General features: G+C 42.4%; 2 protein-coding genes and 1 non-coding gene across 5 annotated transcripts in view; 2 read left to right on the forward strand and 1 right to left on the reverse strand.

Annotated features, from left to right (window-relative positions):
* Positions 1-1,864: 1,864 nt before the first annotated feature.
* IDH1 (isocitrate dehydrogenase (NADP(+)) 1) lies at positions 1,865-20,281 on the reverse strand. Of its 3 annotated transcripts, none has more exons than XM_042949963.1 (10): positions 20,140-20,281; positions 19,017-19,082; positions 16,230-16,414; positions 13,323-13,614; positions 10,650-10,755; positions 8,940-9,117; positions 7,766-7,917; positions 5,696-5,836; positions 4,428-4,590; positions 1,865-2,812 (listed from the first exon to the last, which is right to left on the reverse strand). In XM_042949963.1, exons 3-10 carry the CDS (start codon positions 16,349-16,351, stop codon positions 2,722-2,724), a joined length of 1,245 nt encoding a protein of 414 aa, XP_042805897.1. In that variant the 5' UTR covers positions 16,352-16,414; positions 19,017-19,082; positions 20,140-20,281; the 3' UTR covers positions 1,865-2,721. The 3 variants fall into 3 exon arrangements, with proteins under 3 accessions (XP_042805897.1, XP_042805898.1, XP_042805899.1); XM_042949964.1 differs by lacking the exon at positions 20,140-20,281 and adding an exon at positions 19,252-19,510; XM_042949965.1 differs by lacking the exon at positions 16,230-16,414.
* LOC122228950 lies at positions 12,313-12,417 on the forward strand. The gene has a single exon (XR_006206833.1). It is a non-coding gene; the product is annotated as a U6 spliceosomal RNA (small nuclear RNA).
* A 481-nt stretch (positions 20,282-20,762) lies between the features above and the next one.
* PIKFYVE (phosphoinositide kinase, FYVE-type zinc finger containing) overlaps positions 20,763-25,738 on the forward strand; it is an 87,427-nt gene continuing 82,451 nt past the window's right edge. Inside the window, exon 1 of the mRNA XM_042949972.1 lies at positions 20,763-20,782. The gene's annotated coding sequence lies outside the window, so the exon portion shown is untranslated. The remainder of the gene's footprint in view (positions 20,783-25,738) is intronic.

The following is a 25,738-nucleotide window of genomic DNA, read 5'->3' on the forward strand; positions in this document are numbered from 1 at the left end:
TGGATTGGGCCTTCAAAGGAAACCTGTAAAGATTATTGGAGCAGTTGCTGAGATTTGAATAGGGACTGTATCGTGTTATATTAATGTTACATTTCCGGACTTTGATAATCATATTGTGGTCACATTAAGAGAATGTCCTTGTTCTTAGGAAATACACACTGGGTTATCTAAGGGTAAAGGGGCACAATGTCTTCAAATCCCTCTGAAATGGTTCAGGAAAAAAAAAGTGTGTGTGTGTGTGTGTGTGTGTGTAGGAAGATGAGAAACAGAATAACAAATGGTGCAAAAGTAAAAAATAGGCAAGAGATTATGGGACTTCCTCATACTATGTTTCTGTAAGTGTGAAATAATATCAAAATGAAAAGTTACAAACAATGCTATGCTGTCTGCATACATTGAGTCTGAGATACCATCCAGAGTTATTCAAGTTTCTTGTTCCAGAGGAATTAGCAGTTTGGATGCTGTCTCCCTAATATTAAGAACAGGGACTATGAAATAAAATTTGATAGTATACAGGTAATAAAAGTACAAAATTTTTATCAGTATTTGTATAAACACTCAAAGTCATTCTTAATATTTTTTATATTAGTTTCCTATCTTACCTCCTGAACGGGAACAGACAAGACATTTAATTTGGAAGAACTTTTCATGATAGAAATATTCAAGTGCAGGATGGGAAACCACTCGTCAGGAGTGACTTAGGAGGACTGTATGTATCCGGGAAAAGTACAGGGGAGCTGTGATTCTAACTGTGAAGATTAATTTTTAAGTATTTTCAGTTAAAATTCTACTTAAGAAACAGTGCTTGCAATTTAGGGAGTTTCAAAGTCTGGAACCCCTCTGCCTTCTGTCCCTGGATCCCGCCGCCTTCAGTGTTCTGCAAAGCCAACAGTCATTTTCCAGGTCAACAGTTCTGATCCTGATGTTGTTACAAAATAAACCATCAGCCTCTGGATGTATTGGTCAGCAGCTGTTCATTTGCTAATTATTTTAGGACATTAACTGGTTCATGGCCAAATACAGATCCTGATAGACATGGGGGCAGGGCTTTGCAGCCATGATCACTCATCTGATCAACTTCAGGATGTTTGTGAGTGCTGGAGGGACTCATCCAATCCAGTCATCACTCTGTTCCATGTGATGCTTTCTTCCTCCATGTAAACCTGCAAAAGGGCAGATCTAGGAGAAAGAGCCCGAGCTTTGCTACAAGGATTCCTGCCTTCCAGGCCAAAACGGCCATTGACGTATCGTGTAAGCCTGATCAAAGCGCCTCTGGAGGCCTGTTTCCTTCCCCATAGTACATGGGTAATGCTGGGATGCTGACCAGCCTTTCTCCAGGTGGGAAACCTCCTTCCCCTCGTCCCCTGGGGCCCACCAATCCCCACCCATTCTTTCCTCTTCTTGGAGACCCTGCTCCCTCCATCCCCAGTGCCATTGCCCCAGTTCAGAACCTCATCATTTCCCACCTGAAGTATTACAATACCCTTACAACTGGCCTGCCTTCCTTGATTGTGGCCACCACTCCCTCCTCCACTACTATCCGTTCTTCATAAAAGCTGTGCTATTTTTTTAATTAAAATATGATCATGTCCCTCTCTGTCTTCCTATTAATTTACATGATCATACCTATACTCCTTACCATGTGCCCAGACTTGATTCCCTAATATTCCAGTTACCCCTTTGTTCTGTCTTTGGTCTTCTTTCCCCTTCACTGTAGGATCTACCTCTTACTGTTCACATACCCATTTTCCCCACAGTAAACTCCTTCAGGGCAGAGACTTTTTAAGATCGAATTCCTGTGCCTAGGACTTAGCACGGTGCCTGGTACCTAAAATATACTCGATAAATAAAAACCCAAGACTAGTCGTTAGCACTTGATTTTAATTAACATTAACAGTTCAGATGAAGAACAGACTAGAATAGTGTTTAATAATCAACTTCTGAAAAATCACATTTTATAGAAGGGAAATAAAACAGGCCAACAGAAGTCCAAAAAAGGTACAGCTTGCATTATTGCACTTGGAAGAAATACACTGCTCAGGGTGGCAGAATACTCAGGCCACACAAGGCTGGAAGGATGAGACAAACACAGGGGACAACCCCCAGGTAGTATTTATTTTGGATTACAAATGCTCCGGTGGCCTCAAAAATATTTAGCTTTTTCCAAACATTCAAGAAGAGCTCATTACAAAAGTGACTGCGGCATCTCCAACACGTTTTAGTCATACCTGTGCTCTTCGTCCCAAATTACAGGCAAGTTTAACATAACAGCTCTACCTCCCGTAATGGGACATCTGATACACCAAAACCACCCAGCGCCCGGGCCACGGAGAGTGGGGAAGGGAGTGAATTTTTACTTCACATATGTTTTAGGGAACGATACTGTGACTAGAGGTTACCCTTTCAAGCACTCTTCATTTTGGTCATTTGTATGGGAACATGAGAAAAAGTGACAATGAGTACAAATGAGTATTAAAGTAATTCCTAGGCTACTAGTAGAAAATAAAATAAAATTTAAAAAAGTCCCCTGCCACGTTCACGAGGGTGGCCTAACCATATGTGTAAGAAAAAGGCTGTAAACTTATAGAAAAGATACACTCTGGCTTCTAAACAAATTACAAAATTGATTTTACCTTTACCCTTGAGTGTTATACAGGAAAATGTAAACCAGTGGACCTAGTTACCAAAAAAACACATATCCTCCTTAGGTGAGGGACGGCCTTAAAGTTTGGCCTGAGCTAGTTTTATATTCAAGTTTTCTCCGAGTTTGTCCATGAACTCAAACGTATTCAAGTAGTCAGAACGCTGCACGCTAATAAAGGAGGAAAAAGAAAAGAAGGTTAATTAGTTGGTCTGTGATCTGGGAGCAAGCAGAGGAAAAGTCCTAGAAATGCTACGTAGGTGACATTTTATTTATGTCTAGAAGAAAACTATTTAATGTTAACAAGCTATAAATGTATGGCTGATGACTGTGCCCAAGGCAGATGGGGCTGACCCAGGCTATAGACAGCAGGCCCGCACGCACCTTCATAGGATGTCTCTTGCCCTGAGTCTTTGGGGGTGAAACTATCAGAGAGGTTCAGTTCAGACTAATGCTTGGGAGACCGAAATCATCCCACTTGTTATTCCTCTTCTTAAAAATAACAAAACCACTGGCCGCAGTCACTTACTGGATAAGGCATGAGCCTCCTTAAAAAGAATAAAATCTATTCAGCGTACAGCCATGCTTTTATCTACATTCCCACAAATTGTTACATGTCCTGAAAAAAGGTTTAACGCTCTTATTTTTATCATTGTCTTACTTAAAAACAATGTATATATAAGGGACTGGCTAACAAAACCATGCTGATAGGTGCCTATTTGAATAGGCTACAAAGATGGGGCGCCTGCGTGGCTCAGTCAGTTAAGCATCTGACTTCGGCTCAGGTCATGAACTCGCGGTTCGTGAGTTCGAGGCCTGTCTCGAGCCCTGTGCTGATAGCTCAGAGCCGGAGTCTGCTTTGGATTCTGTGCCTCCCTCTCTCTCTGTTCCTCCCCCGGCTCGCACTTTCTCTATCCCTCTCTCAAAAATAAAGATTAAAAAAAATTTTTTTTCAAGTAGGCTACAAAGGTAACAAACTGATAAGAACATTTGGAACACTGTCTTCCTGCTAGAAATTTAGGAAAGAAGTAGTGACTGAGTGAATCTCCATCACTGAGGTATACTGACCTGAACTGAGATCTCTGAGCATGCATGCTGGGGACATGAAATGGGTGCTAAATTTTAGTAGGGTTTCTTGAAGTGAGTCATAGTGAGCAACTCTGAGGGAGAGGTTTCTCTGATTAGCAGCCAATCCAGCAGGGATATGGGTTACCATGTTCTCAGAAAAATCCTGGGCAATACATAGACCTTGAATATCTGACTGTCGGTTATAGATGATTATGAAAGGGACTATGACCAGTGGGCATCTAATACTTGTGCTGTTACTTTTCTTATCTGTAAATTGAAGAAAACAATAGCCTTGGAGGTCCCTTTCTTTCAACCGCCTATACTTTCTTGTTAAATAAAAACGGAACCTTGTCATCCAATAACTGTCAACTAGATCAGAGGTCAGCAAACTGCAGTTTGGCTCATGGACTCAATCCAGGATACAGCCTGGTTTTGTACATAGTTTAATTGGAACACTGCCACATCCATTAGCTTCTGTGTCATTGGTGACTGTTTTCCTTCCACAGTGGCAAAGTTCAATAGCTGTATAGTTTTGAAAAGGCTCTATGTTCCACAGAGTTTGAAATGCTTATGGTAGACACTTTACATATAGTTTCTGTTGACCTCTGAACTAGGTAGTAAATAACAATTTGTATATTTCTGAAAAGCACTGATGTTTTTGAGCCCAATAAAGATAAGTGGTAATTTGGCCACGGGGCTCAGGGAATCTCATACTTACTTGGGCAAACCTTTAATACAAGCAGCCAAGTCCTTGGTCATGAAGCCAGCCTCAATGGTCTCAATACAGACTTCTTCCAAAGCCTTTGCAAAGAAGCTGAGCTCTTTATTGTTATCAAGCTTAGCTCTGTGGGCTAATCCTCTGGTCCAGGCAAAAATGGAAGCTAAAAAAGCAAAACAAAACAGCACTCAGACCAGACCAAGAGGGATTCCCAAATGTTTCACAGTTTTCAAAAACAGAACAATTATTTTTTCTTTTTGTTTAGGTGACTGATTCCATTAGATGTTATCCACATAGGCTATAAGTTTTATAAGAATTGGAAATATTTTGGGGTGCCTGGGTGGCTCAGTCGGTTAAGCACCCAACTTCAGCTTAGGTAATGATCTTGTGGTTCATGATTTCGAGGCCTGCGTTGGGCTGAGAGACTTGGAGCCTGCTTCGGATTCTGTGTCTCCCTCTCTCTCTGCCCTCCCCGGCTCGTGCTCAGTCTCCCCATCTTTCTCAAAAATAAGCATTAAAAAAAAAAAGAATTGGAAATATTTTACTGAATAGAAACTTTAAAAAATGCCTTTTTGTAGAGGAGATGTCTTGGGTTTTGTTAGAGCCTTAAAGCACATTTTCACAGTGTGCTTGTAGCACTTGAAGCTTAAGGGATTTACTAATTTGGAATAGGTCACAATCTCTTCTCTCTCTTGTCTATGTTGGCCTCCCTTCCTCTTTCCAAACTGTAATCTCTTTTTAAAGTGCTGCCCTTGAAACCCAGTTAGAAGGATCTATCTGTGTGGCTTTTACATTCTTAGCCATCTGGGACGTTTCGCTGTACCAAAGGAAAAGGAAAATGCTTGCTGACAACATTCTTCTCTGTAATGTACATTCTACCACAAAACGGAAAAGCATATACTACATTGTGTATATTTCAAGAAGCACATTCATGGGAGCCTGGGTGACTCAGTCGGTTAAGTGCCCAGCTCTTGATTTGGCTCAGGTCAGGTTTGTGAGATTGAGCCCCGTACCGGGCTCTGTCCTGACAGTGTGGATCCTGCTTAGGGTTCTCTTCCCCACCCCCACCTCCCTGCCTCTCTCTCAAAATAAATAAATAAATTTAAAAAAAAAAATAGTACATTCAAACAGCTCTTATTAGAACAGACCCGATGCTTGGTGAGGACTTTATATACAAAGCATTGGGTAGCCAAAGGAACATGTCTGATTTCCTTTAGAGATCTCCACTCTCTGGCTGGAAATCAACGTAGCAGAAAACACTATCTTACCAATGGGATTGGTGGACGTCTCTTGTCCTTTCTGATACATGCGGTAGTGACGTGTTACAGTCCCATGGGCAGCCTCTGCTTCCACTGTCTTGCCATCTGGACAAACCAGCACGCTGGTCATCATGCCAAGGGAGCCATAACCTGTATGCGGCAGAGCGTGAAGTACTGGGTACAAGTGCGAGAAGAACACTGGGTCTCTCGGAGAGGAGAGGTCTCAGCAAACCAAATAAACATAAGCATGTGTAGTCATCACCGATCCTTCTGCCTTTCAGAAAGACGGTCTCTGCTCCACACCCCAGGATCAGGGAGTCTGGAGGGGCTGCATTTCTTCCTCACTTATCTATCTCAGAAGCACCTGCCCCATGATGGAGAGCTCAGGGTCCACCTGCTTATACTGCACCCTAGTGCTGGGACTTCCTCGCTACTGGGGCTTGATTTTCTTATCTGTAAAATGGGAATAAAAGCACCTCCTTCATCGGGTTGTTGTGAGAATTAGATGAATATACATATATTTGTGAATATATGTGAAAGGACTATATATTAACATTCCTTAGAATAGTACCTGCCACAGAGTAAGAGCTCTCAGTATATTGCTGCTATTCGTATGTGCAGATGCTCTGCCGTTCTGGGAAAATAAAGATTAATGGGATGTGTGTCCTGCCATCTTTCTGCTCAGATTCACTGAGACTGGAAAGAACAGCAGGTTGAAAACAGGATGAGATGATCCAAGCACATCCCTCTTGCCCTTGCTGTCTGTAACAGCCCCACGAACAGTCCTATTCTGTCAGAGAAGGACATTGACACTTTTAAGTCCAGAAAATTGATTTTCCATCTTTTATTCATTTTTTTTTACCTTTGAATTCAAAGAATATTTTTCTCCATTTTTGCTACCTCCCAATAGCCTCTGTAGAGTTAATAATGCAAATGTATCATAGGCTGTTACTTTTGTTTTCTGGCTTGACAGTACATAAATAAACAGTGGTTTTGTTTGCTTGTTTGTTTTCTTTTAAACTCATCTTTGAGTATCGTTAAAACTTCTGCAAGGGATTAGTAGCTCCTTTCATATCATTGTGTTGGTCTGAGGCTTTAGTAGACTCTCAAATGTTTATTGGTTGGAGAAGGTCAGGAACCATATCCATAGTGAGTGTGTCGATCTTTAATACTAGGAGACACTCAGTACCACTGTCAAAACTGGGGACAAGAAATGGTGTGAGTCCAAAGTAGTTCATACTCTAGAAAAGAATGCACGTGAGGACGGCCTTGCTGCCTTTTGACTGTTCAGCTGCACTGAGGTCTCATTTATCTATAGGCTCTGCTCCAGGTATCTCATCAGTGCATTAATGGACAATACACTTCAGAAGTCCTATTCCAAAGTCCTTTGAAATATCTTGACAACATCCCTCCAGAGACACTCTTCGCTGCTACAAGGACATTTAGAAACAGTGGAGAGATTTGGGTCCCTTTCCAAGAAATCCAAGAAAACAAGGAACAGTTTCCCTTATCCACCGTGGAAGCCTCGTAAAGCACCACTCCTTCCTCTATGTACTCAGCACAAAGGATTAGGAGGATGTGGAGAAACAGAAGGAGAGTAAGAGAGTCGTCTAAGTCATTTATTGGACATCAAACTTCTCTTTAACTGGGTTCATCTACTGATTTTCAAACTGGTAGGAGATACTTAACTTTTCATAAGAGAAAAGAAAAAGTAGCACTTCCTGGGGAAAAGCAAACATAATTAAGGTTAACACACCATTTATCAGGGAAGATTCGAGTTTGCCATGGGTAACTGAAATTGAAGGGCAACTTGGTACTGAAGCAATCGGGGCAGAGAGAGTTTCTGCCGATCTGGCCCTTCCCTCTGGCATGGAGCCCCCGGTTCTTGGAATTTCTGTGAACAGCCCGGGGGCTTCTCTGCTCAATTCCTTGTGTCAGCTGAGAAGATGGAACAGAATGGCCTGCACTGCTGACACTTTGTGATTTTACAAACAATGGGCTGCGAACTAGAGAACTATCCCGCATGACCAACGTGATGCAGGCTGAGTTCCACCTCTACTTGGTCCCTCAGCTCCTTACCTTGGGCCACGGAGTCCGACTGCACATCGCCGTCATAGTTCTTACAGGCCCAGATGAAGCCCCCCTCGGATTTCATAGCTTGGGCCACCATGTCATCAATGAGCCTATGCTCATACCAAATATTTTGGGCTTCGAATTGGGATTTGTACTGCCTAAGAAGCAAGAGAGAAAAGGGAATTAAAAAGGAACTGGTTTTGGTAGGGACAGCACCCGCTTCTCCGAAGGGGGTGGGGATGGGGCTAGAAGCAGCATTTTTTAGTGGCAGCAGCACAGACTTGAGAAGCTGATAGACCTAAGCTCAAATCCTGCCCATTTTCTAGCTGTCATCCCCCAAGTCCCCTGCCTGTCAGAGCAATTTCACCTCCTTTGCAGAGATGTGAGAATGTCCCCAGCATTATTTTTAGTTTTCACTACACTGCTGATCAGATTCTAGAGACATAGCTTACTTTAAGAATGTAATAATGTATCTCTCAGGAAACTAGGACAGCTCCTAGAGTTGGTATGGATGGGTAGCAGAAGAGGAATTAAGATGTCTTAAGAAAGATACCTAAAATCCAAGCCCTGGCCTCAACACGCGCACCTGAAAGGGAGTTGTGCCATCTTAAAAGTTAACACATGCTCCCGTGTTGTTGAACCTGAAGCTGTTATAAAAATAGACTTGAGTTCAAATAGCCCCCGCAGAGTTCTAAATCACAACAGGCTTCAGAAAGAGTGAAAATGTGCCCAACTTAGAAACTCATATATTTGAAAAATCAGAATTTTCTTTCTTTCTTTTTTTTAAAGATTTTATTTTTGAGTAATCTCTACACCCAACATGGAGATTGAACTCAATCCCGAGTTCAAGAGTTGCAGGCTCCACCAACTGAGCCAGCCAGGTGCCCCGAAAAATTAGAACTTTCTATCAGTCACAGGGCACCTGCATTCAAATATTAAACAATTCTGGCTCTGAAAAAAATAAATGTGGGACCCTTATTTGAAAACATTTACCTTGTAAAAGCAACTCAGAAGTGCTTTTGTTTCATGTCTGTTAAATCTTAGTTTTGCCCTTAACTTTATGAGACAGAGATGGTTTTCATTCCATTTGTCCCAGAATCAAAGGGATAAGGATGCAAATTCTGTACTACAAATGTCAGCTTATTGTAGAAAAAGGAAAAAAGGAAAGAACTGTAGTTACTTGTCATATATTTCCTGAAAGATGTCTTTAAAACGTCCATCATATTTCTTCAGAATAGTGTTTTTGGTGCTCAGATACAAAGGCCAACTCTTAGACAGAGCCATCTGGAAAGAACTGTGTGCAAAATCTTCAATCGACTTATCTTGATTGTACATCCCCATGGCAACACCACCACCTTCTGTTGGGGGGACACCAATGAGAGGAGAAAGGAGAAGGGTAAATGGGGTAGAGTTGTAACAAGTCCAAATCCACCTACCACCACCCAAGCACCCAATCCCCAGCTCCCGTGTCTGGGCCCAGGCTTCCAAAAGTCCCAGCCAGGCTTCAAACGTGAATATTCCATGAGTTCCTGGGGCAAGTGATTGGAACAAAGTCACCTCTCAGTAAGGACATTCTAACTTGTTTTGAAAGGGCAATAGAAGAGAGAAAAACATGGTCTATAGGATCCTGAAGATATCAAGATACGAAAAACTACTGATATGAACCAGAAATACACTCAAGAGGGGGTGAATATCTAGGCTGTCTTTCACACTTTTATTATTTTTTTAAGTTTATTTATTTTGAGAGAGAGAGAGAGAGAGAGAGAGAGAGGGAGCACGAGCAGGGGAGGGGCAGAGAGAGAGAGAGAGAGAGAGAGAGAGAGAGAGAATCCCAAGCACTGACAGTGCAGAGCCTGATGCAGGGCTGAAACTCACAAACCGTGAGATCATGACCTGGGCCGAAATCAAGGGTCAGATGCTTAACTGACTGAGCCATCCTGGTGCCCCTGCGTTTCACACTTTTAAAATTTCATGTGTTTTAAACTCTAAGTGTGTGCTCCATCCTCAGCCATTGAAAAAAATTTGCATTTCAAATACTGAATGAGAATTCTCCTAATTTCCTGGAGGACACTGAAGATTCATACCCCACTGGCAGAAATAATTATGTTACATGTAACCACTAGTGTTTCACAACTCTTTATTAGTTGAACTCTGTAATTACCGGAAATTTAGAACTTGAATCTGTGCCACTGCCCAGGGCCAATTTAGCCTCAAAATGTGCAAGGCCAAATCCTGCAGGACTAGATTCTATTAAAATGATATTATTTAGAGGAGGCAATAAGAACACAGGCTAAGTAGGCTTTGAGCTTTTGTTTGTGTGAGTGCTTTCAACAACTTCAATAGTGGAGAAAGAGCGTTCTCTGTTCTTTCAGCAAACTTTGGGTGGCATTTGCCATAACGAACCTTTGAGACAGCAGGTGGGCAAGAAAAGGCAAAAGACAAACGTTCACTTAAACCGGATAAATACTCGGACCAAGAAGAAAATTCAGCAAATCTATAACGCAACCATTTTCAATACAAACCCTACCAGAGCAAACAGGCAGATTACATGATAGGTGACATGGGATTATTAATGTCTGATTCATACAATTTATGCACAACAGATTCCTGCCAACCTTCCCTCCATGTTTTAAGAGAAGTGCAAGTATCTACCTGTCTTTGCCCACATGCGTTTCCAATTAAGTGGCTAGTCTCTCTTGTGTCTTTATTCCACACCGTGGGAAGGCACGGAAGTCAATTACTTCTCCATGCTAGATTTTGGGTCCTATAGAAATGTTGTAGATTCCAGGTTGTATTTTTGGCAGCCACATAACTAAGTTTTAAGGAACAGCAATGACATTGTCTAAATGATCTGTAAAAAATTAAAAGAGGGAGCTCGCTACGGACCTACCTTCAAAGTTATGTACCAGGTATGTCATTTTTTTGGATCCATCACTTGACGTGTAGGTTATCTCTACTTTTCCAGGCCCAGGAACGACAAAATCAGTGGCTCTATACTGTGAAGGGGGTGGAAAAGGTATAAAGAAAATAAAATAGCATTTCAAGAATTGTAAGAAAAACAAAAATCACAGAATATAGAGCTGGAAGATACCTGGGCAAAAAGGGCAGTGTGGCTCAACCTTCATATATTTGAGAGATGGGGAAAAAAAGGTCCAGAGCTTTCCCAAAGCAAGTTAATCCTAGCGTACGTTGAAAACCAGTATTTACTGGCTGCCTACCATGTACAGGGCAGTTTTCTGAGCATTGATAAAAAGAATAACATCAAGCAGTTTCTCTTAGGAAGCTTATAACCCAACAAAGACATACGAAAGTGAGAAGCAACATAAGAGCTTTCAAATGGCAGAAAAGGGACTTAGATAAGAAATGCAACATGATGACAGAGAGAGAGAAATGACCATGACCTGGAGGTCAGGGAAGTCTTCCCACGGGGGGGTGACAGCACACTAGCTACAACATTGATGGTGGTGAGACACAGCTAATGCTTTGTCCTCACTATACGACAGGCGCTTTAAGTGACTGACTACAATCATCTCATTTCATCTGAGTATTACATTGGTCCTACAAGGAAGGAACTGTGATATGGTAGAGAGAACACATCTAACACATCTAGGGTCTAAAGACTTGGGATCCGATTCTTAGACCCACAGGACTCAGTCTACTATAATTCATGGTTGTTATTACTACCAACACCAGTCCAGGATTTATCCAAAAGCAGCAGTGATTGCAGAAGTAGCTGTGACACTTTGGTGGCCCTTAGGAAAGGACCTTACGAGGACAGTCATCTTGCTCACCAGAGTGAGCTACTCTAGGGAAACACGTGCCCAGCTCATACTGGGCATCTGTCAACTTTTGCTGCACTGTACCCTCTTTGATGATTTAAATTAGAATAGTTTCACAGTCAGGTACCAGTCAACCCTACTTACTTATGTTTGTATAGAGTAACACTGACAACAGCTGGTAGAAGAGCTGTAAATATCTTTTCTACCGAGAGTGTGTTTCTGCCACGTAAAGTCCTTCCCTATGGGTGGTCATTTATTCCCATTTCTCAAAAGGAAGACATGGAGGCACCAAAGCACCACGGATACTTTGTAGAGGTTTATGTACAGTTAAATGATTAGGGTTGAATCAACCTGAGGCTTAGAATTTTCAATCTGGACTTTAATAGAGAATGACCATTCTTCCAAGTGACTGATACCAAAACAATTCAGACAGGCGGGAGGAGGGGGATGGGGGAGATGAAAAAGACACCACTGCGCTCAGAAGAACTTAAGAGCAGTATTCCCAGGATTGGTGAGTTTGTAGCGCTGCGGTCTACATTTTCTCTCCGGGGTCTCCAGAGGGACCTGTGAAAGGTGTGGCCAGGACGAAGGGGTAGTTTGAACCACAGGGTGGAGCAGAGTGAACTGACCCTCAAGGACTGACCCAGTGACTCTGTCCCCAGGAACAGAGTGGTCAGCCCTGGCCACACTGCTTTTGAGAATGGCTATGTCGAAGCCTCTGGATCTCAGTGTTAGAGGTTCTTGTTTGAAAGGCTCTTTCAAGACATAAGCTGTGCCTGTTTCGGCAGTACGTATACTAAAATTGGAACGATACGGAGAAGATTAGCCTGGCCCCTGCGCGAGGATGACGCACAAATTCGTGAAGCTTCCATATTTTTACAGAGGGTTTCTGGAGGGGAATGGGCTAAATGGGTAAGGGGCACTAAGGAATCGACTCCTGAAATCATTGTTGCACGAAATGCTAACTAATTGGATGTAAATTTAAAACAACAACAACAACAACATAAATAAATAAAGCTAAAAAAAAAAAAAGACATTAAGCTGCTTTTTATGAAAGACTGAAACCTCTCTTTCAGCACCGTGTTTGTTCAGTTGGCAATTTTTCTGTTTAACTTGGCAATGAGTCGTCTTGTGTGAAAGTACAGAAACTATACTTTTTTTTGTCCCCCCTGTAGGAAAAGGAATATTTTAAAGAGAATGCTTTCAACTACTGCATCAGTTTTCTTTTTATGTATAAAGTCATGTTCAGTACAATCTTTGGTGGTTCTCAACCCTGCCTGCCTTCTGGAATCGCCTGGGAGCTTTAAAATGCCTGAAGCCCATGGAATTCTGATTCAGTTGGTGTAGGGTAAAACTCATGCACTGGAATTAAAACAAAAAAACATTTGCTTAAAAAGCAAAACAAAACGAAAACTGAAAAACCCAGAAAGGGATCTTATTGCATAGCAGGGCGAAGGACGACTAAACTGGTTGAACCATGGGAAAGGACACAAAAATGGCAATATAATACAGTTTAAGTGCAAAAACAGATACAGGAAGAAAAAAACCCATCTGAAAAAAAATCACTTGTGTTGACACAGGTACCTATCTGTAAGTTTATCTATATTTAGGTATACCTAAATATGCCTAAATATACAGATATACACATACACATTTCTCAATTTGGCATCTCGCTTAAAGGGAGTAGACACCAAAAGAATAAAACAGAAAACCAGAACTTCTAGGCAGCCACAGGTCAGGAAAAAAAAAAGCATGGAAAACCAAATCATGCCAACATGACTTACTTGATCCCCATAAGCATGACGACCTATGATGATAGGTTTTACCCAACCGCTCACAAGACGGGGGATATTTTTGCAGATGATAGCTTCCCTGAAGACAGTGCCGCCCAGAATATTTCGGATGGTGCCATTTGGTGACTTCCACATTTGCTTCAACTTGAACTCCTCAACCCTCTTCTCATCGGGGGTGATGGTAGCACATTTGACCCCAACGTTGTACTTCTTTATAGCTTCTGCAGCATCCTTGGTGACCTGGTCACCGGTGGCATCGCGATTCTCTATGCCTAAATCATAGCTGGGAGGGAAAAACCGTGAAGTATAACTCTCCAGGCAAACTGATGAGTGATGGAGGTACTATGGTCTACGGTAACTCATTAGTTACCATTCTACCACCACGCACCATTCTATGCATGGTGATGGCACGCGGAGCCTGCCCCGCAGAACGTGATGGCTCAAAACACACCCAAATCTGCCGACTTTTGGGTCAGTGCACCCTGGACACAGAAGATGGTTGTCAACCAAACAAAGCACAAAGAGAGGCTAAGACTCTGGGCCTCACCTGCCTGTGGTGTGGGAAGACGTCTAGAAGGCACCTGAATAGAAACCATTGTGCTCTGGCCTTTTGTGTGCTCTTTACCATAAAGAGGCAATAATAGCACAGGAGCAGACTTCCTTCCATAAAATTAGCATAAAAACAGAAGCCTAAGCACCTTATTTTTTCCTTGGTAAATATTGTGTGTAAAAATAAAGGGGTCAGAGGGTTTAAAGGGTTTTTTGTATTCAAGTGCTGGGAGCTATACATGTGACAGCTCACTCAGAGAGTTATAGCTTAATATACACCAACTCCCAGGCCGCAGGTTATTCAGAACTGGAAAGAGTGCTGATTGTTCATCAGGCACAGAGAACAATCAAAGGCTTATCTAAAGTATGAAACAGTTTGTCAAAAACAGGAGAGACAAAACGGTGACATAACAATTCGTGTTGTTTTCTGAGGCTTTAAAAACGTTTTTCAGCTTTCAGAACTTGTGAAACCATTAACACTTTGTTTTTCAGTTCCTTTTAGTTTTTGTTTTCCTTTCCTTAGCTATCCCAACTTACAGTGTAAACGCCAAGGTAGCAATCTTAAGGTATTTCCAAATAAAAATTATTCCAAACTGCTTTGACCTTGCGTAATTCACGGAAGTCTAACAAATCCATGGACTCTCTTATCTTCTGGCATAGGAAATGCTGAATGTTTACAAATGTCTAATCCTAACTCAACTAGGGACTGCAGTCAGCACTTTTCATGTTCGTAGGAACCATTTTTCATCAGCAGCATCTACCAGCAAAGTAGTGGAATTTTTGTTTCTCTTTTAATATTTCTAACAGAAAAGAATGAGTAAGTGGTCTGGACCCCTGTATAGCCTGCAGAAAACAAAACAAATCACTCCACTCCCCTCAAAAAGAACCCATGATGTAATAATAGCAATTTTGAAACAACTTAAAACTTGTTTGAGCCTCCCCAAATTCTTTACTCTGCAGCTAGTCACTGTTTTCCTTCTAGGCATAATGACTGTCCTCAAAAAAACTTTTTTATAATGTTTATTCATTTTTGAGAGATGGAGAGAAACAGAGTATGAGTGGGGGAGGAGCAGAGAGAGAGAGAGAGAGACATAGAATTCGAAGCAGGTTCCAGGCTCTGAGCTGTCAGCAGAGAGCCTGATGCAGGGCTCGAACCCACGAATCGCTAGATCTGAGCGAAGTCGGATGCTTAACCAACTGAGCCACCCAGGCACCCCCATAATGACTGTCCTTTAAAAGTCCTTATGCCCCTAAGGCTAATGAGGCTTAAAGCTTCTTTGCAGCTATTATACAATTTGCAAGAACTCTGCAAATTCACTTATTGCCATGTCAAGTCCTGAAACAGGAGAGTGCTCATAAAATGCTTCTTTAACCCACTTGGATGATGTTTTTTATGCTTCATTTCCTGTATGCTTGGTGGACCTCTGCAGGTATTTGCTTCTTCTCATGGTTGCAATATAGACCTTATCAACTCCTGAGGCTTAGAATAATTAAAAAGGGTGTCTAGCGACACCACGTGAATGAAGTATCTACACCTAAGCAAACAACAGGTCCTCAGGATACAGTCTTATGAATAATTCCGGGTCAACGCAAACACACTTAGAGGTGCCAGTAGTCCGGCTGAACTGTGTCGGTCAACATTTTGCCATGCCAGGCTTCAGCCACGGCCCCGTTGGAAAAATTCTGTCTCTACCTTGTTCAAATGCACACACAGCATGAGCAAGGTTATGAAAATCACAGGGAACAAAGCAGAAAGAATTCCACAGAGACTTTCATGCCTATTTCCAAACATGGTAAAGACAGGGCAAAGGCTCAAATCTTTAGAACACGAAAGGTTTAAGGGATTGTCTACTGAAAGGTGGGGGTTGTGTTAGATAATTTCAAGTGTTCTTTCTGTGCTACAGTTGTGTGAAAAGGGCAAGAGCCAAGGAATGAACAGGCGGAGAGGTCCACTGACTAGTTAAGCAGAGTGATGGAAAACAGCTATAGAAAGGACAAAACTGTGTGAACTACATTTACTTTACTGTTCGGTAGAGAATGTACCTCTATTATTTTCCCTTCCACTGATACCTTGTGCTACTCTTAACCACTGATTTATATAAATAGAAGAGGCTTAGAAAGAGCTGAGAATCTTTGTTCCCACCACAATTCTCTTCTGTGGAACAATGACAAGTCCAGTTTTTCTAGCAATATGTTAAAATTAAAACAGAAGATTCATGCATAGGCATCCCTCCCTCAAAAGTTTTATTCCTAAGATACAGCGCTAGCTCTGTGAAACAGCTAGTTATATCCTGAAATCACTTAGATTATGCTTTCTGAGCTTGCTGCTTGGAAGACTGATTCATTTACCTGTGTAGGTCCAGTTCCACGTAGGGAAAAATGAGTTTTTCTTTAATCAACTCCCAAATGATTCGTGTCATTTCATCTCCTTGCATCTCTACCACAGAACCGCCACGGATTTTTTGAGACATTTTGACTTCAAGAAACCTCTCAGAAGAACAAAAGAGAGGACACAGGTCTTCTCGTTTATTTCACTATAGTATAAAAACAAATTCAAACATTTTGGTGACTCCTAAACACGAAACTGCATAAGAAACTGTAACAATATATTTACCATTAGAATTCAGCACGTTCTCTGTAAAAAGCACTGTTATGTGCTTCATGTGTGGTTTTTGAGCCAGCCCTCACAACCCTGTAAGCTGGAAATTATTTTCCCGATTTACTTTGACAGAAGGAAAAGAACTTTCTCAAGGCTGTCCCATTACAGCGTGGGGGAACCAGATTCTAACATGTCCTTAATGATGTAATCACCACTCCTGATGGGTCATCTTATAAAATGAGATTATTTCTGCAATACCATGTCTAGTTGAATCCTTCTATCCAACTTCTCATCTTACTGTACCCTCAAAATGAGCAAAATGATAGGTGCTAGTATTTCCCCTCCTTTAAGAGGTTGTTTTATTTAAAAACAAAACAAAACAAAACAAAACAAAACAAAACAAAACAAAACAGGGGCACTTGGGTGGCTCAGTTGGTTGAGCGTCTGACTCTTGATTTTGGCTCAGGTCATGATCTCATAGTTTGTGGGATCAAGCCCCATGTCGGGCTCTGTGTTGACAGTGCAGAACCTGCTTGGGATTCTCTCTCTCGCTCTCTCTCTCTGCCCCTCCCCTGCTCATGCTCTCTCTTGCTCTCAAATAAATACACATTAAAACAAACCAACCAAAATAAAACAACTATGATTGAAGGGATTCAATGAGTTCTTATAAACCACGTTTAAGACTAAAAGTAAAATATGAAAAATTTCTGGTGGAATTATGTTTTCCTAGAGACAAAATGGATATTGGGGATGTCACACTAAATATAGAAGTGATTTCTCAATTTAGAAAAATCTGTATATAGAAGGGCTGCTGCCCAGGACCTAAGCATGTCCTGTCCTGTTCCTCAGTATCCTAACTCCTGGACTGTTCCTGGGCAAATTAAGCTGCCAGAAGGTGGGACAGAGAAATGGAAATTTTCCAGGAAGAGAGGTCTTCCTGGGATGTGAGGGTAGCAAATGCAAATTAATCTGATTCCCAGAAGGAACAGAGTACACCCTCTGGAAAAAGTCAAACTATGAGGCTTAACGGAAAACCGTGTCCTGGGTGTGTTTCCAGAGAGGAGGAGGGGCCCTGAGTCCACTGCAGGTAGGTATCTGTTCCCTTTCATGATGCTCTAATGGAAACTCTTTCCCCAGGACAATATAACTGAAAATTGCTTTTATCCTCTGAAGTTATCAATAAGACTGAGGCCTGAGAACTGATTTAAGCAACTATTAGGTAAGGGGCTTATAAGCAGTATCACTTGACAAAGTTGAACTGAAGTAATTTGACCTTTTTTTTTTTTTTAAGTTTCTTTATTTTTGAGAGAGAGAAAGCACAAGTGGGGGAGGGGCAGAGAGAGAGAGAGAGAGAGAGAGGATATCCCAAGCAGGCTCCACATTGCCAGCATGTAATTTACAAGTGTAATTTACAGTGGAGCTTTATATGATTCAGTCATGCTGAGCCCACTGTCACATCTGTCCTTGTATTTAAAACAAAACAAAACAAAACAAGAGGCAGCAAACTTATCTTAGTCTTGATACAGTTCCATGGCCACATTCCTACATAATATTATATAAGAGTTATGACTTGGCTATTTTTCCTTAATGGCAAATACAATTGATAGGTCATATAGCATCCTTGAAATTTTGATACTGAGTAATTGCATTTTTAAAACTACTTCCTTCTCAGTCAAAACAAACATTTACTGCAGTAATTTTTCTGTATCTTATAATGCATAACTGAAACATTTCAGGAGTTCCTCACATTATCCATTAAAATTTTACCACGTCCTAACTAAAAAAGTAAAGTCTTTTTGGGGTGCCTGCGTGGCTCAGTAGGTTAAGTGTCCAACTCTTGATTTCAGCCCAGGTCATGATCTCATGGTTTGTGAGTTCCAGTCCCACATCAGGCTCTGCACTGACTGTGTGGAGCCTGCTTGGGGTTCTCTCTTTCTCTCTCTCAAAATAAATACATAAACTTAAAAAAAAAAAAAAAAGGTAAAGTTTTTTTTGTAGACCATTGTTTCTTTCAAGGTCGGATTATTTCTTTTAGACTTAAATTCCATGGGGGTAGGCTTCAGGCCCCACTGGATTCATTTCTCTAACCCTTGCTCCCCAGATTCTCCCTCTCCACCCAAACCCTGACTTCAGAAGGAAGGACTTTTCCAACAGGCCAGTTTAGTGACTCTGAAAGCAGGTGAATTCCCATCTCCTGACACACTTGTGTAATTGCACAAGATACACCTGGACTAATACAGAGTAGTTTAAGGAGAAAGTTGCTTGAGCTTAATTTTCTTTTCATCAACCCCAAATTTTTAGCCACATGTTTTTTAAAAAGCAGAGTTCATGAACTACAATAATTTCTCGGCCAAAAATGGTCTCTTGCAGAGAAGAGCTGCGCTGAAAGAAACAAGGAAGCAGTTGCAGTTTGTTGTTGGAAATATCCCTGACTCATTCCCTTGCAGTGCCTCCACCTACTCAAGACCTCCAGGACCAATTAAATGCAGCATTGCCACATCAAGAAGTACAGAAGGGGAGAAAGTACTAATTCTCACCTTTACAACTTCTAATCACCCCAACTTCCTTCAATCTTGCAGACTCAGATGAGTGCAGTTAATTTCCTAAAACAAAACAAAAGAGGAATAGAAAAACTTAACGATCAAAATACGCCTGTCAGGAGGACTTAGCTGTTTTTAATACCGGCCAGACAGCCCAGTTTATCTGGTTTAAAGTACAGAGCTGAGTGTACCCAGTGGACCAAAGGCCAGTTTTAGGTGCGCGGGCACCTACCAAATAAAGGTTAAGAGCGCACAAATATCTCTGCCTGCCCACACACTGGAGGGCACGTCAGTGGGCGCGCCCCGGGTTCGTCGTCCGTTAGCTGGTCTTGGGGTTTGCACGTCCTTAGGTGACGCTGTGACCAGCGGGCTCTAGGCCTGCATGCGTCCTTGTGGCCGTTGTGCAAGAGGGCTGCAACCACGCTTGCTCCGCTCCTCTCTCCAGGTCTGCAAGCCCACCCCTTCCTTCTGCTGCGCAGGAACCTTTAAACCTCTGGCGCCAGTAGCATGCCGGGGGAACTGGAGATCCGCTTGGGGGCGGAGGGGTCTCCTCCACCTCCACTCCACCCCCTCCACGCCCCCGAGAGGACGCTTCCACTCTACCGCACTGCTAGTTCCAGCCACCTGAGTTCGCTGCACACGCCCAAGTCCATGGCTTCCACCTTTCTTTGCATGCAGCTCCCCACTGCCGCACGTTTTCTTCTCCCTAAACCCAAAACTTAGTCTTCCACTCATACTGGCATTCTCCCACCTCTCGATTTTCCTTTCTGCATGCAAACCCGGCCTTCTTTGTGTCACTGCAAGCAACTCTGTGCCGCTCAATTTCACCTTTCCGAGACCAAGAGCGGGCCTTCTCCACATTCTGGCATCTAGGACCTTCTTCCCCACGTCTCTTTCCCATACACAGGGATCCAGCACCTTCCTCCTCCCCACGTCTCTTTCCCACTCCCAGCCTGGATTTTCCCCGCTTCCTTTCGACCAGAGCTCGCCGCTAAATTTCTCCCTCCAGACCCAAGATCTGAGCTTTCTTCCTTTTTTCCCCACTCCAGCCATTGGCGGGCTCTCAGAGCCTCCCCGCAAAAGCCAGGGGCCCGAGCTGCCCCTCGAAGTCTGCGGTTACCTGCAGGAGAAGGTACGCGGGAGATTAGCCGGGGGCGCCACAGCCACTCACACGTTGAAGCTCACAAGGGTCTACACTGGTAATGCCAGCTGGGCCCCAGCTGTTTCGGCTTCTGACACCGCCTCCGCACCAACCCAGGAGGCGGCCGACAGGGCGGAGCCTTGGCACCAACACGCTTTTGTCCCCTCCCAGGCCCGCCCCCTCAGCCCACCCTCCCGGAGCCCCGCCCCCTCCACACCGCCAATCATCGCGCGCCGATCGCTCTGGGTGGGCAGGGCCGGGTCCCGGAACTTCTGGGCGAGATCTGCTGCTGCCTTCTCTAGGATCGCGGTGTGGGAAGGGGTCGCAGCGCCCCCTAGACTCGGCCCCGGAACCCGGCCGCGGAAGGACGTGAATGACATTTGCAGTCCTGCGACCAGGGAGCGCCAGGGCTGTAGTCTAAGACCCACGCCGCCTAGGGCCTTGCGGAGTGAAGTTTCCAGGTTCTCAGTGACTGCAAAGGAAAGACTTCCGGCGCTACTTCGGTGTGCGGTAGACCGGAACGAGCCTTTGGCAGAAGGAGGAGTGTGGGCGGGGGTAGGCAGTATGGGGTCGCTTTGGGGGCTTCTCGGAGCAACTAGAATGCAAAGAATTAAATACACAGGTAGGCATGCCACGGTAAATTTCCGCTACTACGTCTTCAGAACTTCTGTACCTATATTTCTAATTACTGCTAAGTACATACTATCAATAAGCCCAGGTGTCATTTGCATTAGAAGATAAATATAGGAGATTATTGTCTGGATTCCAGTGAAGTTGGAATAAAGATGTGAAGCCTTAGGAAACACTGGAATAAAAAGATTCTGTCAGCTACAGGAATTATTTTTGTGTATTCCTTACTCTTGAAAACATGGGGGAGGGGCATTTTAGACAGTGATTTGTAGTGGTTGTAATGCTTGTATATTACTGCCCAGGATTCAGTGTCCCAAAACTTATTTTAAAAAATTTTCTCGGGGCGCCTGGGTGGCTCAGTCGATTTAAACAGCCCACTTTGGCTCAGGCTCAGATCATGATCTTGGGGTCGTGGTCCTTGGGTTCCAGCCCTGCGCTGGGTTCTGTGCAGACAGCTCTCTGCCCCTGCGTCGTTCTCTCTCTCTCTCAAAAATGAATAAGCATTAAAAAATAAATAAATAATAAAACATTTTTTTCTCTAATATCGGATTACAATTACTCTGAAGATAAACCGGTATGAAGGTCATTGCACAAGGTACATTTTGAACACTAGAGGGCACTGGTATTTTTCCCAAGAGAAAAGTAAAGGGCGGGGGGGCGGGGGGGGGGAGGGGGATACATAGCATTGCATGTGCTGATTTTTTAAAAAATATTTTATTTTCAAGTAATCTCCACACCCAAGGTGGGACTCAAACTCACAACCCCTAGATCAGGAGTCACATGCTATGCCACTGAGCCAGCCAGGTGCCCTGCACTTGATTTTTGAAGTGGATTAATGGAAAGTAGCAGTTACCTCCATTTATTCTTGTAGAAATGATTATAGAGGTATATAAGCTTGTATTTTCATCTAGAATCTGAGATCCAAAGTCACCTGAGATTGTAAACTTACTCTCATTTTATATCAGGTTCACCCTTTGCCTACTACTGAAAGTATATTCTTTCTTGTTTCAGAAAGGATTTAGGGAAGCCTTCAAAATAACACAATATAGCACGATAAAACACATTGAATATATGTGAGGAAAATGAGGAAAAGGTAGAATACATATAGTAAATTATACAGAACCAAGATGAATTGAATCACAAAATGTATTCCATCAGATCCTAAACACTTCTAGAGATGGGCTGCAAATTTGGCTCTGAGCCACTGTGGGACACTTATGGATGGGAATCTCAGCATCCTAAAACAGTGTTTCCTAAGCCAATAACACAGCCTTTTTCATTGAAAATATTTTCTTGTAGGTCCCTAGAATTGGTTTTTTTACTGCATATATGTATATGCAAAACTAGGTATATATATATGCTCCTTATGCTGATAGCTCTTATACAACTAAAAAATAAATTTATAGACAAAATGACTAGAAACAAAACTATAAGATAATACATTACCCATTGACAACATTAACTAAATGTAACACATGATGTTTGCTTACATTCTTGCTGTTTTGAATCTAGCTTGCCTATTCTGGGTGTCGTGTGAGAATTCATTTAGCACACCATTTTTCTGTTTTGTTAATATTGCATGCCTTGACATCTTTTGTTTTTCATTTGGCCAATGAAAAAATCTGGATATTTTAATAGGAGCTGGTCCTATTTACTGTTGTACACACAAATAGAAACATGGGCTATGAAATTTCTGTCAGTATTTGGTTATGAGACACTCATCCAGATAACAGGATTGTCAGAAATAGTCTAAGGCATTTGTGTTTTCATTTTGATGATCTAAAAAAAATGCAGTGCAACATTCTACCTTGTGGAAATTCACTTTATTGACATTTATTGGCCATGAAGATTATGGGAGAAAGGAGAGTAAAGGTGATTTCTGGGCATGGGGTTTGAGTGACAGGGTGCCCTTCAACAAATACAGAGTCACAGATTTTCATGAGTTGAGTTTAAGATGTGTTAAATCTGAGATGCCTGTGGGACAGCCAGATAGAGATGTTATGGAGGCATTTAGCTGCATCTGCAGTTCAGGAGGGGTGTCTGGGCTAGAGAGAGAAATCTGAGACTCTTTAGCATTGTTATGGGCTAAAGTGTGTGTCCTTCTTTCCCTCAAATTCGTATGTTGTAGCACTGATCCCTAGTACCTCAGAACGTGACTGTGTTGGGAAAGAGGACCTTTAAAGAGGTAGTTAAGGTTAAGTGAAGTGATATTGGTGGACCCTAATCCAATCTGACTAGTGTTTTTTTTAAAGTTTATTTATTTTGAGGGGGGAGGGGCAGAGAGAGAGTGTATTAGAGCACTATCATAGAGCACTATCAGTGCAGAGCCTGGCATGGAGCTTGAACCCACAAACCATGAGATCATGACCTGAGCCAAAATCAAAAGTCAGACGTCAGATGCTTCACCAACTGAGCCACCCAGGTGCCCCTGGACTAGTGTCTTTATAAGAAGAGGAAGTTGGGACACATGTGTATGCACGGAGGGATGATCATGTCAAGAGGCTGCAAGAGGGTGGCCATTTATTGGCAACCAATGACAGAGGCCTCAGGAGAAAGTAACCCTTGCAGGCACCTTGATCTTGGACTTCCAACCTCCAGAACTGTGAGAAGTAAATTTCTGTTAAGTCACCCGATCTGTGGCATTTTGGTATGGCAGCCCTAGCAAACGAACAAGCATGTGTTGATAGTCGAAGCCATAGAATTTAAGAAGTCATAAACTAGAAGTATACAGTAAGAAGGAAAGTCTACCTCAGTGAGAATTCTGTGGAATACTCAATACCTTTAACAGCTAAGTGGAGGAAGAGTGGCCCCCAAAAGACAATGGCAAGGATTATCTAGGAGGTGGTAGAAAAATCAGCACAGACTGATGGGAAACAAAGAGAAAGTTTCTAAAAAGGAGGGGGTACTACAGAGAGGGCAAGGAAGACAAAGCCTGAAATTAATTTTAGCAAGTAGGAAGACCTCACGAATGCACCTTAAGAAGCATAAATCTATCAGAATGATTCTGATAGAAGCCTTACTATAGAGGATTGAAGTTTGAAAGGGAGGTGAGGGAAAGGAGACAAAACTTTTTCAAGAAGATTGATCATGAAATGAAGAATGCTCTAGAAAGTCTTGGCATAATTTTTAATGATTGCCTAATTGCCCATCATTTGACTATATTACTTTCATGTTATTTGTGTTCATTGGAAATTTGTTTCCTTTTTATTACTGTTTTGAATAATTGTGAAAAACATATTTAGCTATACTTTGTACTCGACTCAGTTCCTTAGGCACTACTGATAGAATTGTAATTGTTGGATCAAGGCGTATGAACATTTTAAAAGCACTTGTTAGATCTGTCAAATCATTTTCTAGGAGGGATATACCTATTTATGTTTTCATGTGCAGTGAATGTGAGTGCCACTTTCATTACTTCCTAGCCAGAACTGAATTTCATGATTTTTTTTAAATGTTTATTTATTTTTGAGAGAGAGAAGGAGAGGGAGCATGAGCAGGGGAGGGGCAGAGAGAGAGGGGGACACAGAATCTGAAGCAGGCTCCAGGTTCTGAACTGTCATCACAGAGCCTGACGCGGGGCTCGAACTCATGAAATGCAAGATCATGACCTGAGCTGAAGTCAGAAGCTCAACCCACTGAGCTACCCAGGTGCCCCTGAATCTCATGATTTTTAAAAATATCTTTGTGTTCCTACTAAAGAGAATCAGGGATCCTTACAGAACTAATTTTAGATCAAGGATAGTTCAAGATGAGTCTGGCATATTTTATTGGGTAAAAAAGTAAGGAAGTGCTCAAAAAGTGATGAAGGCATGTCAAATGTACACAGGAGCTGCTTGAAGGGCCTCTCACTGGGCAAATTAGGGACAACTTGACTATCAAAAAGAGTGGTGGCAGTAATGAATCATAACAGTGTAAAAAAAACACAAGTCTGTACTGATACCGTTAAAAGATAAACTGAGGCATATTAAAATTTCTAAGAGTTTATTTGAGCAGGAATCGGACACTGCCAAATGCGAAATGATCGGAAGCACTCCACCGATGGGAGCTAGGGGAAAGACTTGTAGAGGCAGAAGCAAAGCAAGAACACTATTTGACTGACCACATCTTAGGCGGTTGCATATTTAGGAAAGCCTAGGTGGCTGTTGGTGATTGGTTGTCCTTAGGTTTCAAATTCATAACTTTTGAGGCATTCTAGGCTTTGTTTTGGTTTACTTACAGAGGCTACTCAATCATTAGAACCATCTCATTCTGGGGCCTTCTAGGTTGGTTGGGCATCCCACTCTTGATTTCGACTCAGGTCATGATCCCAGGGTCCTGGAATTGAGCCCCGAGTTCGGTTCTGCACTGGGGGCTGCTTCGGATTCTCTCTCTCACTTCATCAGCCCCTCCCCAACACATGGGCATTCTCTTTCTCTTTCTAAAAAAAAAAAGAAAAAAAGTCTCAGACTAGTGGCCTGATGGCCTCCTTGTTTAATGAATTGAACAATACGAATCAATATAAAAAAGAAGAAAAGGAAAAGCTATTTTCAGTACAAATACAACTAATACATAATACAGGAAGGAATATAAGCATAGTACCATCATAATAATAGACAGAATCATAAATATGTGGGAGGTTTGTTACAGGTCACACCCAATAGCTTGTGCCTTTTGACTCAGGTAGGTGAGATTCTCTGCTGAGATCAATAGTCCAGGTAATGGGGCACGAGGAACAGTGTGATGTGGAACAGTAGTGACGGAGGGGAGAGGGGGCAGACTACCCACTCTGAGGATGATTGCCGAGGGACCCAGCTGAGGATGGTGATCGGGATTTCCCTGTAGTGATATCAGCCTTCAGGTTTTGACGCCATTCTCCATCCGCTGAGGAGGGCAACTCGAGGAAAACTGGGTAGGGATTTGCCAAAACTCTTGAGGAAAGGGCCTGGAGAATTGAATTAAAATAGCACCT

The sequence above is a fragment of the Panthera leo genome, chromosome C1 (genome assembly GCF_018350215.1).
Source record: "Panthera leo isolate Ple1 chromosome C1, P.leo_Ple1_pat1.1, whole genome shotgun sequence".
Classification (NCBI taxonomy): domain Eukaryota; kingdom Metazoa; phylum Chordata; class Mammalia; order Carnivora; family Felidae; genus Panthera; species Panthera leo.